The 20,324-nt window shown below is 45.0% G+C and overlaps 2 protein-coding genes across 2 annotated transcripts in view; one reads left to right on the top strand and one right to left on the bottom strand.

Moving 5' to 3' along the window:
- The window catches only part of LOC138351004 (collagen alpha-1(XXII) chain-like), a 111,576-nt gene extending 94,682 nt beyond the window's left edge, over nt 1-16,894 (bottom strand). Inside the window, exons 1-3 of the mRNA XM_069302474.1 lie at nt 16,864-16,894; nt 15,885-16,290; nt 3,655-3,998 (exon numbers count right to left, since the gene is read on the bottom strand). Of these exons, the coding sequence (XP_069158575.1) occupies nt 3,655-3,998; nt 15,885-16,290; nt 16,864-16,894 (781 nt within the window). The remainder of the gene's footprint in view (nt 1-3,654; nt 3,999-15,884; nt 16,291-16,863) is intronic.
- Nucleotides 16,895-19,234: 2,340 nt separating this feature from the next.
- Nucleotides 19,235-19,936, top strand: LOC123764656 (uncharacterized protein in mobD 3'region-like). The gene has a single exon (XM_045752631.2). It carries the CDS (start codon nt 19,235-19,237, stop codon nt 19,934-19,936), a length of 702 nt encoding a protein of 233 aa, XP_045608587.2.
- The last annotated feature ends 388 nt before the right edge of the window (nt 19,937-20,324 follow it).

Genomic DNA, 20,324 nt, shown 5'->3' with positions numbered 1-20,324 from the left:
GTCCCTTACGGTGACAGGACCAGTTAGCACGGTCCCTACGGTGACAGGACCAGTTAGCACGGTCCCTTACGGTGACAGGACCAGTTAGCACGGTCCCCTACGGTGACAGGACCAGTTAGCACGGTCCCTACGGTGACAGGACCAGTTAGCACGGTTCTTACGGTGACAGGACCAGTTAGCACGGTCCCTACGGTGACAGTTAGCACGGTCCTTACAGTGACAGCCCCGGGTACTGTGTTACAGTGACAGTCCCGGGTACTGTGTTACAGTGACAGTCCCGGGTACTGTATTACAGTGACAGTCCCGGGTACTGTGTTACAGTGACAGTCCCGGGTACTGTGTTACAGTAACTTACAGTGACAGCCCCGGGTACTGTGATACAAATCTCTCGTGTGTTATACAAATGCTAAAGTCTATGGACTCGGCACTGAACATTTCACATTGACAGACTTGGTCAAGGAGGGTCATGGGGGCAGTGCTCTCAAGGAAGGGATGTCACGGCTGCCCCCGACCCCCCCCCCTCATGACACTTCCGGTAAGATCAATAACCCTGCACAGTTTAGTGAAGCTAGCCATAACCTTCTGGCCTCTATCCGCGAACACACTCCATTACAGATATATTGTATAGAGGCCGATGGATATCCTCTGATATATATATTGTGCCGAGGGTGACATGCTTCCTAAAGGGTGTCAAGCTTCCTATAGGGTGTCAAGCTTCCTATAGGGTGTCAAGCTTCCTATAGGGTGTCAAGCTTCCTATAGGGTGTCAAGGGTGATGGAAACGTCCTTATATATTTCCTATATTGTGCAAAGAAATAGTCACAGCCGATACCACAAAGGGTCCAAAATATTCAGAATTTTTCTCTCAAGTGGAGCAGTGTGGCTATCTATCACACACGGGAGATGAATCTTTCAACACAGCTGACAGCTGGTTGATGGCCCGAGATGCTGTTGCCTCGCTGCTGCTGCCGCTGCTGCTGCTGCTGCTGCTGCTGCTGCCGCTGCTGCTGCTGCTGCTGCTGCTCAAGAGTTTCCAGCTTAAGCTCCCAACAATTCTTTCAGTTATTGTTGTTTGAGGCTTCTCGTTCCTCCGTGTGTTATAGCGTATAGTTACGATCCCTTTTGTCTCTCTGGCCCTAGAGAGACATTTGTTTACCCGGAGTTGTGAAGGTGTTACTGTCCAGAGTACCGCCACTCAGGTGAACTCCTGGGGATGGTACTCACAACCACAACCTGGAGACAGTACTCATAACATCAATGAGTAATAAATACCCCCCCCCCCAACCCCTCACCCCAACTCCATCCCCATTCCTCTTACCCCAACCCCACCACCTAACCCCACCCACACCCCAGAAAAAAAATCTTGTTGATATAGTTCCCATTTTCTGTGGTGTCAGGGCACACTGCTGTAAGTTGCCTCCTGGCCATGGGTGCATCTGCATGGGTGGAGATGGGTGCATCTTCGTCCAGCCTAATACACCCCCCCAAGGTGTTCCAGTAACATGTAAGTTCTCATTTACTTTGCTCGTCTATTGCTTCTATTGCGTGCTGCAACATGCGGAAGCCCTGATTGTTGATGACTTTCTTTGTATGATCACTACTGCTGCTGCTGCTGCTGCTGCTGCTGTTGCTGCTGTTGATGCTGCTGCTGCTGCTGCTGCTGCTGCTGCTGCTGCTGCTGTTGCTGCTGCTCCTGCTGCAACAGGGGGTTCTCACACACCACAGTGAGAGCCCTACAGTCATCGGAGGGTAACGAGAACCAGCATCGACAGGCGTTCACAAGCATCTAATTTGTCATAAGATGCTTGAGATGCTTCGCCGACTCTAGAAATAGTTACGGATGGCATCCGGCAGTAGGATGTGAGCCCGGGAACTATCCTCTTCGCAAATGGATCCGTCGAGGCTGTGCAAACAGAAGGGTGAGGGATTGGCAAGTCTCAGCGGACGTGAGGTGGACCCACTGGAAGACTTCGTCGCTAGGAAGGGGGACTTCTAGCCGTATGCAAGAACGACTAGGAGACAGACCCAGGAGCTACACACACTGACGGTATGGTCTACTGGTACCCTGAGGGTAACGGCCAGTAGCGTCTCAAAGTGAACTGTAAGCAACAGTGAGGGACGAGAGTGGGTGTCCCTGGGCCCGAGAGGTAGACCCAGTTATATTGAGACAGTTATTTATGCGGCAACAGTGAGGGACCGGAGCAGATGTCCCTGGGTGACCAGAGGTCGACCCATCAAGTGAGATAGTGATATTTTATGTAGCAGCAGGTGAGAGGGCAGTGAAGGCCCCAGAGTGATTAGGTAGAGTCGGCTCTTTCACAATAACAGAGGGCAGAATTAAAGGCGGTCAAGAGTTAGAGTCCCGGGTGATCGGAGCCTCGGGTCAGAGGTTTGAACCCCAGGCAAATGTGGTGAGTCAGATGTGTCAAATTGTTGTCAAAATCGTTGTCAGATGTGTCAAATTGTGTCAGAATTGTTGTCAAGATGTGTCGAAATGTCAAATGTGGTCAGGCAAAAAAAGGTGAGGGTTGGCCTGAACAAGGTAAGTGACTGAGTGGTGGAATTGTTGCCGAATACGAGGACCCACGAGTCAGGTAGGGACCCATGAGCAGCAGTCCAGGATGCTTGCTGTTATATCTGCGCCTGGGTTTACTGATATATTGACACTGGACAGGACAGTGGATGGCCGGTTAATAGTTGCAAGGAGGAAATATATAAAATTTTCACGACACTGGAATCTCGATTGAGCGGGCGACCCGGAGGTGGTTTCCAGTGGTCTCCAAGCAATAGTGCGTGCAATGACATTAATTTAGTACAAATGTGATTTTTTGTGTTGCTGAACTACATTTGGGAAGGAAGGAAACTATGAGGGAGAAAGCGCCAAGCCATTACAACTATATAGCACTGGGAAAGGGTCAGGATGAGCAGTAGGCATGGGACGGGGGTAAGGAATGGTCCCCAAGAACTTGGACGGTCGGGAATTGAACGCCGACGTGCATGAAGCGAGACCGTCGCTCTACCGTCCATCCCAAGTGGTTGGGTACTACATTTGGGAGTGACAGGATATTTTTTTGTATAGAGCTTGGCGAGGGGCTTCTGTAGACACCCCCACAAGCTTACATCAGCATAATTATATACCCAAAAACCAAGTAGCCTAATATCCCAGACTATGAATGATATTCTTTATTTTGAGATAAAATGATATTAGTGTAGGAGTAATGTTTCGTGTCAATGTTGTAAAGCTCGAATAAGATATTATTTCTCCTTACCTTGACGTCTGTGGCAAGGGATCAGTTGAGCAGTGTCAGAAACACCTAACGCTAATAAACTACAGGCAGTAGAACAGAAGAGCAGGGTAAAGCCAACATACAGAGTGTCTTGGTGACTTCAGGCCGTTGGTAACTGATTCTCCCAGACCCTGACTATAGCCTGCAGGCGAAGAGATAGTTGTCGCCCTCTCACAGGTGTTTTTTTTTCCTAGGCGAGGCCTCTCTCCGGTATAAGAAGAGCCCAGTACTGGACATTTGAGGTCCTGTCCAACCCGGATAGACGCCCACTCTATTCTACAATGTATGCTCAACAAGAGAGGTCCCAGGACTCCACCTTGTATGATGTACACGAACAATACACAAGAACACTATGTTGGCACTGTACCTTGCATGATGTACACGCGAGTTGTCGTGAGGTGTGAGAGTGACGATGCCGTAGTCGGAGCCTGGGAGACAACTGACGACGCAAGAACAGTGCGGGCGGCCTCTGATGGAACCGTCGCTAATGACAAGCTCGGGACGGGGCTCGGGACGGGGCTAGAGGACGGGAGAAGGGGAGAGGCTGCTTCAGGGAAGGTGGACAACACAGAGGAGTGGGGGACAGAGGCTGGTAAGACGGTAGAGGCGAGGGAGGCGGAGGCGGGTAACCTGGAGGCGGGATGTGAAGGTAACATACGAGACACTGTCCTGGCGAGGTCGACCTCCAGCTCCCGGCCGTGCACGCTGCGCCTGAAACACACCAAGCAGACGCCTGAGCAACACTATGGCACCTGGGTCATACGTGTATACACAGCAGACTATCAGTACTTTCCTAACTTTAACAATGTGGGGGTTTACTATGCTACACACATTTCTAATGTCTCTTTGATGTTCACATTTGACTACTAAGAGAATGTGAACATCTAACAGACATTAGAAATATGTGTAGCATAGTAGACCCCACTTTGAGTTAGGAAAATACTATCTGTCATATATAAATGCTGTTCTCAAACGAATTCCCCATTTGGCACCCGCAAGATAACGAAAGTTTATAAGGGTTGATAAATGTTAATCTTCTTGTTTGAGAAGCTGTTCACTTGAGACAGTTAAACTGAGCTATGTCTGGGTACAAGTGACAGGATTAACTACACCAGCGGGTTTTCTTCCTATCAGGGAGTGTTGTACATGATGCTTTGGGGGGGGGGGGTGTCCACTCACAGGAAGAGTGGCGCTGCCCAATAAACTCGTCCCTCGGGGCAAAACTTAAACTATCAATGCCTGGAGGCATCAGTTGGATACATGGGGGCTTAAGGCTACTACCGGTGTTGACCTACACGAGACATTGTCTGCATGAAACACTATGTATTTACATTATGTGCTCTTTTACACTATGTGCTTTTTTACATTATGTGCTCTTTTACACTACGTGCTTTTTTACATTATGTGCTCTTTTACATTATGTGCTCTTTTACACTATGTGCTCTTTTACACTATGTGCTCTTTTACACTATGTGCTCTTTTACACTATGTGCTCTTTTACACTATGTGCTCTTTTACACTATGTGCTCTTAAGTGTCTCTATGTTCTTAGTATTGGATTTTTTCCTGCAAAAAAATACTAATAATCTACAACATAACAAGGAAATTACAAATAGCTGGTTTCACAATGTCGGGACAGGAAGCCTGTTTACCTTATCAAGTCGCCCTAAGGCCAATTAATCTTCCCCCAGGATGCAACACACAACAGATCCCTAACTCCAAGATATCCATTTACTGCTAAGTGAACAGCTGCATCAGATGAAAGAAAACGCGCCCAACCGTCTTTGTACTACAACGGGAATGGAACCCCTAGGGCCAGATTCACGAAAGCACTTACGCAAGCACTTACGAACGTGTACATCTTTCCTCAATCTTTGGCGACTTTGTTTACAATTATTAAACAGTTAATGAGCTCCGAAGCACCAGGAGGCTGTTTATACCAATAACAACAGTTGATTGGCAAGTTTTCATGCTTGTAAACTGTTCAATAAATGTAACCAAAGCCGTCAAAGATTGAGGAAAGATGTACACGTTCGTAAGTGCTTGCGTAAGTGCTTTCGTGAATCTGGCCCCTGGACCTTCGGTTGTGAGTCGACAACGCTGTATACTGAAATGTTGCCGACAGCACTTTGTAAGTCATTAATTATTACACTGAATATTAGAGTCTTTCTTATAATGTGCAATATCTATGCAAAACTGGATACTATTTACATCTAAATGATGTTCTTACGAATATTGTCTTTTTATCGTCTAAAACAAAGCAAAATTATGCAATGTGAGGATTGCAGGTATTTTAAAATTAAAATAACGTATGTCATTTCTTGCAATGTGTTTCATTTTATTTCTAAAAAGGTCAAATTCCGTCAGTAGTCTAAGGGGGACTCACCTTATTGTGAGGGAGAGGCAGAGTGAGAGCGATAGAACGAGTGAAAACAAGAGAGCGAGAGAGAACAAAGAGAGAGCGAGTGTGTGTGTGTGTGTGTGTACTCACCTAGTTGTACTTGCGGGGGTTCAGCTCTGGCTCTTTAGTCCCGTCTCTCAACTGTCAATCAACTGGTGTACAGGTTCCTGAGCCTACTGGGCTCTATCACATCTACACTTCAAACTGTGTATGGAGTCAGCCTCCACCACATCACTGCCTAATGCATTCCATTTGTTAACTACTCTGACACTGAAAAAGTTCTTTCTAACGTCTCTGTGGCTCATGTGGGTACTCAGTTTCCACCTGTGTCCCCTTGTTCGCGTACCACCCGTGTTAAACAGTTTATCCCTGTCTACCCTGTCAATACACCCGAGAATTTTGTAGGTGAATACAAATTCTAGATTCTAGAATATTCTAGAGAATACAAATTTCAGCATTTTAGTTGGTTCCAGTAGTTTAGATGTTTTACTGAGTGGATTCTAGCAGTGAAGGAACCACTGCCGAGGTTCGAAAGCCAATGTTTACCAGTGCACACAATCTGCCGATCATTGTACGCACAGGTCTCTATATGTGGGGTTCTTTGTACATAACAAACGTTTAATAGGGATTATATTTGATTGCTAATACGGTCAAGCAAAATCTAGTCTAACGGTAATAATATTAAATTATTTCATAGCTCATAACAATTATTAAGTCCCAAAACAATTAGTTCCCAAATAGTTATGTTCAATTTTGCTGAAAATAATTGAGCGTTGTGTGGCAACACTGCGGACTTGAGCGCTGTGTGTGGCAACACTGCGGACTTGAGCGCTGTGTGTGGCAACACTGCGGACTTGAGCGCTGTGTGTGGCAACACTGCGAACTTGAGCGTTGTGTGTGGCAACACTGCGGACTTGAGCGCTGTGTGTGGCAACACTGCGAACTTGAGCGCTGTGTGTGGCAACACTGCGAACTTGAGCGTTGTGTGTGGCAACACTGCGGACTTGAGCGCTGTGTGTGGCAACACTGCGAACTTGAGCGTTGTGTGTGGCAACACTGCGGACTTGAGCGTTGTGTGTGTGGCAACACTGCGGACTTGAGCGTTGTGTGTGTGGCAACACTGCGGACTTGAGCGTTGTGTGTGTGGCAACACTGCGGACTTGAGCGTTGTGTGTGTGGCAACACTGCGGACTTGAGCGTCAGCTGTGGAACGTAGATATAAAAAACTTCCATATGATGCAACCCGTTCTCGCAAATTTAATAAGTCAATATTGACTTATTAAATATGTGCATAGGTGACATACTTAACATAATAGATACCCTTAAAAAGATTCATAGAAAACACCGACCTTACCTAACCTACTTAGTATGTTAAGATAAGCATCTTATTGCTTCGTAATTACAATTATTACCTAACCTATAATAGGTATAGGTTAAGTAATAATTGTAATTACGAAGCAATAAGATGCTTATCTTAAGATACTAACAAGGTTAGGTAAGGTCGGTGTTTTCTATGAATCTTTTTAAGGGTATCTATTATGTTTAGTATATCACCTATGCACGTAGTTAATAAGTCAATATTGACTTTACGAATTTGCGAGAACGGGTTGATGATGACGTTAGTGTTCGCTCCCGGTTCTCGTTCAAACGTAATGGATATTTGAACATTTAATATCGTGTCAGCTTATTTCTGTTAAGTCAGGTTTTAGGGTAAGGTTGTATTAGGTAGGTTAGAGTTGAGTTACGTAGGTTAGGGTTGTATTGGGTAGGTTACGGTTGCATTAGTTGGGTTAGGGTTCAGTTAAATATGTTAAAGTTGTATTAGGTAGGTTAGGGTTGAGATAGGTAAGTTTGGGTTGAATTAGGTAGGTTAGGGTTGTATTAGGTGAGTTAGGGTTGTATTATGTAGGTTAGGGTTGAGTTAGGGTTGTATTAGGTGAGTTAGGGTTGTATTATGTAGGTTAGGGCTGAGTTAGGCAAGTTAGGATTGTATTATGTAGGTTAGGGTTGCGTTAGGGTTGTATTTGGTAGGTAAGGGTTGAGTCAGGTAAGTTTGGGATGTATTAAGTAGGTTAGGGTTGAGTTAGGTGAGTTAGGATTGTATTAGATAGATTAGGGTTGTATTAGGTAGATTAGAATTGTATTAGGTAGGTAGGTTAGGGTTGACATAGGTGAGTTAGGGTTGCAGTGAGTTAGGGTTGTATTAGGTGAGTTAGGGTTGTATTAGGTGAGTTAGGGTTGTATTAGGTAGATCAGGGTTGTATTAGGTGAGTTAGGGTTGTATTAAGTGAGTTAGGGTTGTATTAGGTAGATTAGGGTTGTATTAGGTAGATTAGGGTTGTATTAGGTAGGTTAGGGTTGAGATAGGTGAGTTAGGGTTGTATTAGGTAGATTAGGGTTGAATTAGGTAGATTAGGGTTGTATTAGGTAGAAGAGGGTTGTATTAGGTGAGTTAGGGTTGTATTAGGTAGATTAGGGTTGTATTAGGTAGATTAGGGTTGTATTAGGTAGGTTAGGGAAGGGATGGGCTTAGATTTAGCCGGCTAGGCTACACATGACCGATCTCAGTTACCAAGCATTTCATTCCATATTTAATGTAATGCTAGACCACTTAAGCGCTCCCCACATATAATAGATTAACCTTTAACGAAAGCGTTTCCCTAAAAACGTAGCCCAAACACTTACAAAATAATAAAAGTGAGTTTATTTGGGGCGTAACATTGACCCAAATCAGCATGACTTTACTATTTACTGTAATAATGTAATGCTCTTAAAATATTAAGAGCTAAAGATTGTATTCAATTACAGAAACTCGTTATATTTTGAGTAAGCGAATCTATGTACGTTATACCAAACTTTATTTGACTAGCTTAAAATATATTCATTTCAATTACATTTACGTGCTAAAAACATAATAATTTAAGAATCTCTTTCTTCTTTGTTATGCACCCCATACCCATCCCGTGGGCGGTGGTGGAAAAGGTTACAGAGGCACATAATGGGTTCAGGAACTGAGCCCCAGAGTTCGTTTAGCTAATCAAGTTACAATCTTTTGAAGCTAACCTAAGCTAGCCTAACCTAACCAAATGGAGTGGATGGTCCCCCAAAAGTAATCAAAAGTAGTTTGATCTATGCAGGGTGCGGTATGGAGGGTTGACACCGCTACCTCGGTACTGGTATGAACTCATAACATGTCATACCACCCTATGTTCAGAGTCAAACACGGGGGTGCACGAATATTAATACCTATTACCTATTACATTTTCGGGACACGCCGATGACGTCCCTGCTTAAGCGTCCAGACTGCACAATCTCACTTCTCACTACACGAGTTTTTCCCCATTTCATTACCTAGAGTGGGGAGGGGGGCCTAAGCCCGGACTGTGGCCGGGCTTGTCTTAGTAATAACTGAGTGCTAAAGGCTGTTGCTTGGGGCGGCCCCGCAGGCCCCGTGCCCATTACAGGCAATTGGCCTGCCACTTCCTGACAAGCACGTTTCCAATACGTCGCTTACACACACAAAAAAAATGTTCTGCACACGCGTTTGCTTCGTGTTCATCCTCACCATCATTGGATGTTATGATAGACATGATGAGAGTCGATATAAATTATAATTGATTTTTTGACTGTTTTCTGTTGCTCTAGTAAGCTTGACATCACCAGTGTTGCAGTCATATATATATATATATATATATATATATATATATATATATATATATATATATATATATATATATATATCCACTGTAAGTGGATAATGGAATCGGTAGAAAGGGAGATGATGGCTTGTGGGTGATAACTGATAGTGGCAGGAAATTATTAGTATTACATCACTAATAAGTTAATAATATGACATTTCTTCTTTTTTTGAAGATTCAATAATTTAGATTTTATATATTTAAAAAGTGTAAACTTGCTAAATTGTACTGGTACACATCTGGAACCATAATACTCGACGAACGTGAACGGTTCCTGTCCATTTAAACGGTATGAACCAAATTTGCTAAACTTCCCCTTTGGATACGAATATTCGTCGACAATGTTCATGGCTTTAGTAGTAGTTCATTAGACAGATATTCTTTATTCATACAATAGTATATTTTATTATTAAATACTAGGCAGGTGAAACGACAAAACTGCTACACAAAACTTTACATAATTTAGTGCTTTGTGGGGGTGGTTCTAGTGTGTGATATACTGAGGTGGCAACTCTGCTTCTGTGTTTCAGTAGTAAAGTGGTGGCTGTTGGTCCCTGGTGGTGACTGGTGGTCCCCTGTTGGTCCCTGGTGGTGACTGGTGGTCCCTGGTGGTAGCTGTTGGTCCCTGGTGGTGACTGGTGGTCCCTGGTGGTGGCTGGTGGTGACTGGTGGTTCCTGGTGGTGGCTGGTGGTCCCTGGTGGTAGCTGGTGGTGGCTGGTGGTGGCTGGTGGTGGCTGGTGGTGGCTGGTGGTGGCTGGTAGCCCCTGGTGGTAGCTGGTGGTACCTGGTGGTAGCTGGTGTTCTCCGGACTGTTATTTTAAGAATTAGTTAATGTAAGTTTTATAAAACATCAAATCAGGTGACGTGGCAAATTGTCCCATTTTCTAAGAGAAGCCGTGAAATCCGAATTTCTTTTGAATGATTCACTAAGCTATTTAGGGTTAGTTAGTGTTAATAATTGCCTAACATAACAGCAATTGCTTAGTAAGTCAGGAGTTAGTATTTAGTGTCGGAATTTCCGACACATTTACTGTCTTGTTTGTATTTTGTCTGGAGCCATGGGAGCTATGTTGTCGTGCCTATATATTGGGATCGTTGGGGCTGACAGTCTCTAAGCGGGCGTGTGAAGGCATACATGACATTCGTTTAATTCATGGCACTTCGCTTTGTGTTGAGAGAGTTCTTCGTGAGTAATTTGGTGATCTTCTTGCTCTTGTAGTTGATTGTCAACTCTGTCTTCTGGTTTGTATTGGTCGGGGTCTCGTGTCTCTCTCTAATATCTTTCAGGCCTCTTTCTCTATTTTTGGTGCTGAAGAAAAAAAAGTTGCAGTAGAATAGTTTACGAGGTGGTGATTGATTGATTGATAAAGATTAAGCCACCCAAAAGGTGGCACGGGCATGAATAGCCCGGAAGTGGTGGCCCTTTGGAGCCATTACCAGTATTAATTGATGATACTGGAGATCTGTGGAGGTGCGACTGCACCCTGCGTGACGGGAGATGTCTCCCGTGTGCGAGGTGGTGCGGATACTGTGGTGCTGGCTGTTTCATCAGAGGTACCATGACGGTTTCCCTTACTTTTAATGATGTCCAAGACATACCCATTAGAGTATTCATCAAAGCTAACTTTAAATAGCACTACAAAGTAAAGCTTTGTCATTCCTTGCTTCACAGTGTAAGGACATATCAATCTGTGATCAGTAGAGACCCTAGACCATTAGCCGCTGTTACTTCCTCATAATTCCCAGAGTAACTGACTCCCCTGATTTCCCGACACCAGGAGGATCAAATATTGATAACACTCTCACCTTCACTTGAAAAACTGCAACACCTCGGAGGCTCGACCGTGCTCCCCAACCCCCTTCCTTACACTTCACGCTGTGGGAGCTGTTTTATCCGCAGCAACTGGTAATATATATATATATATATATATATATATATATATATATATATATATATATATATATATATATATATATATTAGTATATTTTGGTAGCAGTCTTTCCTGTAGACATATATTATTAAATATGACCGAAAAAGTAAGATTAATAATTCTAACACGAATTTTCTCAATCTTTCGTACATTTCTTTTCACTGTTGGGATAATTCATATATATATACATATTATATATATATATATATATATATATATATATATATATATATATATATATATATATATATATATATATATATATATATATATATTTTATTAGCATTTAGGATCATCTACATTTGTGCAGCTATCCTAGATTATATGAAGGGGAATACAACGTGTCCAAAAACTCGCTACGTGATGCTAAAAATCCCCATCACGCAGGATTGTTAGTCATACAGAGGCATGTGATCAGTAGCCTGTACTGGCAAACTCTCAGTACATTATGAGGATATCATATGAACACAAGAGAGAATAAAGTAATTGCAAAGCTCCAGGTACCTCATGCCAACGGGTCTGAATGGTCTGATAACTGGGCATTCGGTGATGTAGTGTGCAAGCAAGTGCCCCAGTTCCTGCTCACAGAGTTTGCACCTGGAGTGCTCAGGATTGGGAGATCCGTCACCTGTAGCCACCTGCCACAGGTAACGGTAACCCAACCTGATCCTGGCAACCACTGTGTCGCACAGTCTGGTCGACGTTTTGTGCTGCACATATATATATATATATAGGTTTCAGATCTGAACACACCATAGATTTTTATGCTGGTACTTTCAGGTCGTTGGGAGTCAGTAATTTCTCTCCTATCAGACCTGAGTGTTTGGTACAATAGTTTACGATCAGCAATAAACGAAAAGATTCGGCTTCACCTTACTATTTTTTATCATTAAATTTCAATTCAGTATTGTGCTATTTCATTAACTTTCCTGTCATCAATGTGGACCGAAAGGAGGAAAAGTCGGGAGACAGTGATCTGCTTTGCTGTTTCATTTAGCGCAAAGCACCCATTGGCTCGTAGCTAAATGCAGTTTCGTTTTTTTTACTAAACGGAAGAAATTCTGGGCGCCATGTCCCAGTAAATCTTCTATTATCCGCCACCAAAAAAACTTGTACGCGCGTGGTTTAATAAAGAGCCCGCCGCAGTGGCTGAGAATTTATGTAAATAAATTATACCCCCCAATAGTTCGAGGCTCACGAAAATCATAGTTTTCCCCATTAATTTCCCTTCTCCCAGACCTGGTGATAAGTGGTGACTGAAGAGCGGAGTATTGCTGCTCTCACCCTCTCCTGTGCAGGATCTTGCCTGCACCACCACCTCCCACCTCAATGCATCCCGTGACACCTCCCACAACAACAGTTGGTTGTATCAGCCCCCACTACAACAGTTGCCTGTATCACCTCCCACTACAACAGTTGCCTGTATCACCTCCCACTACAACAGTTGCCTGTATCACCTCCCACTACAACAGTTGCCTGTATCACCTCCCACTACAACAGTTGCCTGTATCACCTCCCACTACAACAGTTGCCTGTATCACCTCCCACTACAACAGTTGCCTGTATCACCTCCCACTACAACAGTTGCCTGTATCACCTCCCACTACAACAGTTGCCTGTATCACCTCCCACTACAACAGTTGCCTGTATCACCTCCCACTACAACAGTTGCCTGTATCACCTCCCACTACAACAGTTGCCTGTATCACCTCCCACTACAACAGTTGCCTGTATCACCTCCCACTACAACAGTTGCCTGTATCACCTCCCACTACAACAGTTGCCTGTATCACCCCACAGTATTATCTCTACTCTCAAAACTTCCCAACAGTACCTTTACATTCAACATGTTCCAGCACACATTCCCCAAACACCACCCACAAAGTACCTTTCCCTACAACACCCCCCCCCCCCAACCACGCCTCCCTCACCCTCCCCCCAACAACACCTCACCCCCCGGCAATGCCTCCTGTCCTCCTGACCTTCCATGAGCCACATATGTTTGCAATATCGTCAATGCAATATGTCCAACTGTTCACAGTAGTCATCAACAGGCAAAACAGTTTAGAGCAATAAACACAGAATCCAAGTGAATTCTGCCGGATTATTGGTCATGTCTAACTAAGCCTGTTAGGTAGGGAATTGGCGTACTCGGCTCCATCAATATTTATGTCATGTAGTGTTCGTATTAATACTCTCCCCTTCATGTGGGACAACAGCCTTTATGTGAGCGGGAGAGAGAGGCACATATATACAACTGTGTGTATATGTGAGCGGGAGAGGGTCACATATACAACTGTGTGTATATGTAAGCGAGAGAGGGACGTAACGAGAGAGAAGAAAGCCATGGAGGCAGAAGCAAGGAAGAGACGCAGAGAAAGAGGAGAAAACCAGGAAATCACAACCGACATCACAACATCCCCAGAGGGTGGGAGGGGGGAACCCACAATCAGCAACCCAGTAACACCAGAGGGGAGGGCAACACCATCACCCTCCTCTGCATAGAGCCCCCCCCTTACCCCAAACCCTGCTACCCCTTCCAGATTCCCACCATGTCCCCCTCCCCCCCCCTTTTCCTCCCTGTCCCCCCTTCATCCCATACCCTCCCTGTCCCCCCTCTTCCCTTGACCCCCCCCCACTCCTCACACCAGTATCTTCTGAGACCCTGTTAACTACCTCACAAATCCTCACATCTATGGAACAGCTTCCCCCATCAGCAGGACGCTCACCAAGAAAGGGACATGAGAACGAACAGAAGAAAGTGAGTCTCAAAACAATGTACACTAACATAGATGGGATTTCAAATTAAACAAATGAACTTGGAGAATGGGAACTAGAAGAAAACCCAGACATAATAGCACTCACAGAAACAAAGCTAACGAAAACCATAACAAATGCAGTGTTTCCACAGGACTACTATGTAGTGAGAAAAGAGAATGAAGGGGAGGAGGTGGTGTTGCTCTTCTTATAAGAAAAGGCTGGAGTTTTGAGGAAATGGTTATTCAGGGCTGTGAAGGGTTCAGTGACTACATAACAGGTACCATAGAAATTGAAGGACTAAAACTTATAGTTGTAGTCATATGTAACCCACCACCAAATGACAGAAGACCCAGACAGGAATATGATAGAAACAACATGGCCACCATTAACATAATAGAGAGAGCAGCTTCTGTCGCTAGCAGGAATGGATCTGGACTAGTAATCATGAGAGACTTTATCCATGGGATAATTGACAGTTGAGAGGCGGGACCAAAGAGCCAGAGTATTAATTGGAGTTTAGTTGTGGTTGTAGCTCTCTTGTAGTAGGGAGGAATGCAGAACAAAACAGCTAAGGGCCTTTTCTGTGTTTTATTATAAAAGTTATAAATATTCTTTGCTGGGCCACGAACTAGCTATATAGCGTGTGCTGCGCCACTGCTCAAGATCGTCTGCCTGTAAGAGTGTAGTCACTCTTGGACGAAGATGTTTAACGATTCTTCGCGGCAGGGGATCGTATTCCAGGGACCATAGGATTAAGGACTTGCCCGAAACGCTACGCGTACTAGTGGCTGTACAAGAATGTAACAACTCTTGTATATATCACAAAAAAAAAAAAAAAAAAAAAAAAGATGCACATCTGCGCGCAGTGTTGACGCAGGTGTTGACAACCTGAGGTGAGTGCTGGCAATATGCAGTCGATGAATGAGGTCATCACCACATAAATAATAATAAATAAATAAATGTTTATTTAGGTAAGGTACATACATACAAGAGATTTTACAAAGATTGATGGATTTATAGATAGAGCTAGTACATACAATGCCTAAAGCCACTATTACGCAAAGCGTTTCTAACTAAAATAATTTTAACTAAAATAATAACAGAAATCGACCAAATTGACAAAGAGGAATTCTTGAAACCGACAACCTCAAAGACAAGAGGTGATACACTCAAGCTATGGAAACAGAAGTGCCGAAAAAAGATTAGAAAGTTTTCTTTTCCTTTCAAGCATACACTCGCCGGTGTAGTGACGGGGAATACACTGAGCTGCGTGAGTATACACTTCGTGGTGTATACTGACCACGAGGTACACTCTGAATGGTGTGTACCTCGCCAGTGTGGTGGCGGGGAACACAGTCCACTGTCCAGTAACCTGACTGACGTAGGTGTCTGAACTCTCTTACTACACTGTAATACATCATCCTCTCAGTTAGTGGGTTGTAGTATTAATTAAATCGACCAATCCGTTAAAAATGTGACCCATTAGTAAAAATAACAGCACCCAAACATCGACGTTTTCTCAGCATCAGTCTCCATAGGTTAAGGGGATGGCTTGGGCTTGTAACATTTCTGGTTAGGCAAAACAAATGCCTTTTTAATGGAGTGACAACTTGCAGGAACAGCCTGGGGAGCGTGTGAGCGCGCTTTTGCACTGCTTAAATGGCCTGACAGAGGCCGTGATACAACACCTGTCCTTCCATACTCGTCCACATTATAAAGACCAAATAAACAACAGTTATCAAGGCTTTCTTACTTCTCAAGTAAAGGTATAATGTTGTAAACAAAACACTGCTTGTTTTGACTCACCTGAGGTCTGGGTGAAGGTTGTCCAGGTACCAGGAGGCCTCCCTTGTTAGCTCCTTAGTGGGTACCTCCTCCGTTATTACCTCCTTCGTTGTTACCTCCTTCGTTGTTACCTCCTCCTTGCTTAGCTCTGTGAGATGCTGTTGTGGGGACCTCGACTCCCCCTTTGTGAGGTCTTCTTGTAGACCATGGCGCTGTGGTGACTGTTGCTGTCCATCAGTGTGTTGTGGTTCAGAGTGTATTATTAGTGAAGGAAGATCCGGGCGCCCATTGGATAGTGGTGGTGGCGGCTGCGGAGGTTGGGATACGAGTGGTGGTGGAAGACACAGGAGGTGGAGGAGCAGTGGAGGAGTAGTGTGGTCAGTCTCCAGCCTCACCACCCGGGTGGATGGGGCTCCACAACACAAAACTGCGGACGAGAGAAAGTTGATTGTTATTTTCAGGTTGAAACTTGTCTCCGCAAATAAACACACACACACACACACACACACACACACACACACACACACACACACACACACACACACACACACACACACACAATTCTATTTGTGAATTCTAATTTTATTTCTAGTATATGTTAACGACATGTTTACAGGAGTAGAGTCCTACATGTTGATGTTCGCAGGAAAGTTGATGAGAAGAGTTGTGACAGATGAGGATTGCAGGATCCTCCAAGAGGACCTGAACAGGTTGCAGAGATGGTCAGACAAATGGCTACTGGAGTTCAACACGAGCGAATGTAAAGTTATGGAAATGGGACTAGGTGATAGGAGACCAAAGGGACAGTACACAATGAAGGGGAACAGCCTACCTGTGACGACGCGCGAAAGAGACCTGGGCGTGGCCGTAATCACTTAATCTATCTCCTGAAGCACATATAAATAGGATAACGACAGCAGCGTACTCTACACTGGCAAAAGTTAGAACATCATTTAGAAACCTAAGTATGGAGGTATTTAGGGCGCTTTACACTACCTACGTGAGGCCAGTCTTGGAGTATGCCGCCTCATCATGGAGTCCCCATCTGAAGAAGCACATTAGGAAACTGGAAAAGGTTCAGAAGTTTGCAACGCGACTCGTCCCAGTGTTACGAGGTATGGGGTATAAGGAGCGCCTGAAGGAACTGTGCCTTACGACACTAGAAAAAAAGAAGAGAGAGGGGGGATAGGGGGAACGTATAAAATACTCAGGGGGATTGACAGAGTGGACATAGACGAAATGTTCACACGGAATAGTAACAGAACGAGGGGACATGGGTGGAAGCTTGAAACTCAGATGAGTCACAGAGATGTTAGGAAGTTTTTTTTTTATTGTGATAGTGAATAATTACTGCAAGTATTGAATGGACAGAGCTCTAGACTCGTGAATCTAGGGACCAGGGTTCGATCCCCACGCACCGCCGGAAAAAAAAAAATGGGCAGAGTTTCCTTCACCCTGATGCTACTGTTACCTAGCAGTAACTAGGTACCTGGGAGTTAGACAGCTGCTACGGGCTGTATCCTGGTGTGAGTGTGTGTACTCACCTATTTGTGCTTGCGGGGGATGAGCTTTGGCTCTTTGGTCCCGCAAAGTGTGTGTGTGTGTGTGTGTGTGTGTGTGTGTGTGTGTGTGTGTGTGTGTGTGTGTGTGTGTGTGTGTGTGTGAAAAAAATTACTTAGTAGTTAGTAACAGTTGATTGATTGATAGTTGAGAGGCAGGCCGAAAGAGCTCAACCCCCGCCAGCACAACTAGGTGAACACAATAGGATGACAATGTTTGAACACCATTAAGACGCGCCGGAAACCTTGCTTAGGGGCGGCCTGAAACGTGTGAGACCTGATCTAAGCTAATTAGCATCACTGCCCTTCATTAGCTCACTCTTCCGGAAGATATTAACTTAACTAATTACTTTCGAATGAATGCCTAATTGACCTGTGTTATGTGCTACTTATCCATGATGGATATCCTCATATAAGATAACCTCTTGCATAGTGTTAAAAATATATATATATATATATATATATATATATATATATATATATATATATATATACATATATATATATATATATATATATATATATATATATATATATATATATATATATATATATATATATATATATATATATATTTATTTTGCATACTCAGATCGTGCTTATTTGTTTTTGGGTGAAGTGATAGGAAACCAATCAATGGGTAAAGACAAAACACGAAACAATGGGTATATATATATAACCATGGGTATACATTTATCTTCTTGCCTCTGTGCTGGTTCGGTGTTTTGAAGTGGGTAGAATGTAATTATGTGATAATTGGCTGTTGATTTCTGGTTTGACTTTTGATGAGTAGTGCCTCGCTGATGTCGAGTCTACTTTTCTAGGCGATGTATCTGTCGATAATTTCTGTGTTGCTTGTTAAGATTTCTCTGGTGATGGTCTGGTTGTGAGAGGAGATTATATGCTCCTTGATGGAGCCCTGTTGTTTGTGCATTAGTTAATCGCCAAGAAAGAGACGTTGTTGTCAAGACAATAACGTCTCTTTCTACGGCGATTGCCTCCCGTGTCTGTGAGGTGATGGTAGGTCGTATATCGCGGTGATGTGATGCAGAAGATGTACAGTGACCACAAAAGAGCAGTTGAAACATCAGGATCTGCAGGGCTGGTACAAGAATTCAACCAACTACGAACCATTTGGAAGCAAAAGAAGTACACTTACATCACATCAGGCTTGGATACCCATGTGCATGGGAAATTGGCTTACAAGTTCCGGAAGATGAGAGGAAATGTCAGCACTGTGGAGAAATGCCCGACAGACCACTGGAACATTATCTAACACAGTGCACCGTTACAAACCCATTAAGATTTCAACTTAGATTCAACAGAGCAGAAGTTGTTGTTAAACACGTGGGACAAAATCTTACTGAAGCGACCATACGAGTCATAAATACTCACACTCCGCCTAAGTCAGAAACAACACTTAGTGAGCCAGCCAGTGGCTTAGGGCCCGCGCAGGAATATCCCTGCTACAAAAAAAGGAAAGTGTCCAACACTTGGTGTGTTTCAACTCCGCCCAAACTGTCCACAGCGAGTTGTCCAACAGCGAGGTTCCAACAGGGAGGTGCCCAACTAGCAAGATGTCCAACAGGGAGGTGTCCAACATGCACAGGTGTCCCTACAGCGAGGTGTCCCCAACAGCAAGGTGTCCAACAGCAAGGTGTTCACACATGACAAGGTGTTCAACAGGGAGGCTGCTCCACAGCAAGGTGTCCAACAGCGCGGTGTCCAACAGCGAGGTGGTCCAACAGCGAGGGGGCCAATAGGGAGTGTCCAACAGCGAGGCTGTCCAACAGCGAGGTTGTCCAATCAGCGATGGTGTCCAACAGGGAGGTGTCCAACAGGGAGGTGTCCCAATCAGCAAACTGTCCAACAAGCGATCGGTGTCCACAGGGAGGGCTGTCCAACCGCAAGGGCGTCATCAACAGCAAGGTGTCCAACAGCCAAGGTAGTCCAACAGCAAGGTGTCCAACAGCAAGGTGTCCAACAGCAAGGTGTCCTAACAGCAAGGTGTCCAACAGCAATGTGTCCAACAGCAAGGTGTCCAACAGGGAGGTGTCCAACAGCAAGGTGTCCAACAGGGAGGTGTCCAACAGCAAAGTGTCCAACAGCAAGGTGTCCAACAGGGAGGTGTCCAACAGGGAGGTGTCCAACAGCGAGGTGTCCAACAGCGAGGTGTCCAACAGCAAGGTGTTCAACAGGGAGGTGTCCAACAGCGAGGTGTCCAACAGCGAGGTGTCCAACAGGGAGGTGTCCAACAGGGAGGTGTCCAACAGGGAGGTGTCCAACAGGGAGGTGTCCAACAGGGAGGTGTCCAACAGCGAGGTGTCCAACAGGAAGGTGTCCAACAGGAAGGTGTCCAACAGCGAGGTGTCCAACAGCAAGGTGTTCAACAGGGAGGTGTCCAACAGCAAGGTGTCCAACAGGAAGGTGTCCAACAAGGAGGTGTCCAACAGCGAGGTGTCCAACAGCGAGGTGTCCAACAGCGAGGTGTCCAACAGCGGTCTGTCCGCATAATTAATCTCAAGTGATCAAAGGAGACTGTCAACACTAACGACTCCCAGTGCTCATCACTCCCCCCCTCCCAGTGCTCATCACTCCCCCCCTCCCAGTGCTCATCACTCCCCCCCCTCCCAGTGCTCATCACTCCCCCCTCCCAGTGCTCATCACTCCCCCCCCTCCCAGTGCTCATCACTCCCCCCCTCCCAGTGCTCATCACTACCCCCCCTCCCAGTGCTCATCACTCCCCCCCCTCCCAGTGCTCATCACTCCCCCCCCCTCCCAGTGCTCACACACTCCCCCCCCTCCCAGTGCTCATCACTCCCCCCTCCCAGTGCTCATCACTCCCCCCCTCCCAGTGCTCATCACTCCCCCCCCTCCCAGTGCTCATCACTCCCCCCCCCTC

The sequence above is a fragment of the Procambarus clarkii genome, chromosome 48 (assembly GCF_040958095.1).
Source record: "Procambarus clarkii isolate CNS0578487 chromosome 48, FALCON_Pclarkii_2.0, whole genome shotgun sequence".
In the NCBI taxonomy this organism is placed as follows: Eukaryota; Metazoa; Arthropoda; class Malacostraca; order Decapoda; family Cambaridae; genus Procambarus; species Procambarus clarkii.
This window is presented reverse-complemented; position numbering and strand designations above follow the sequence as displayed.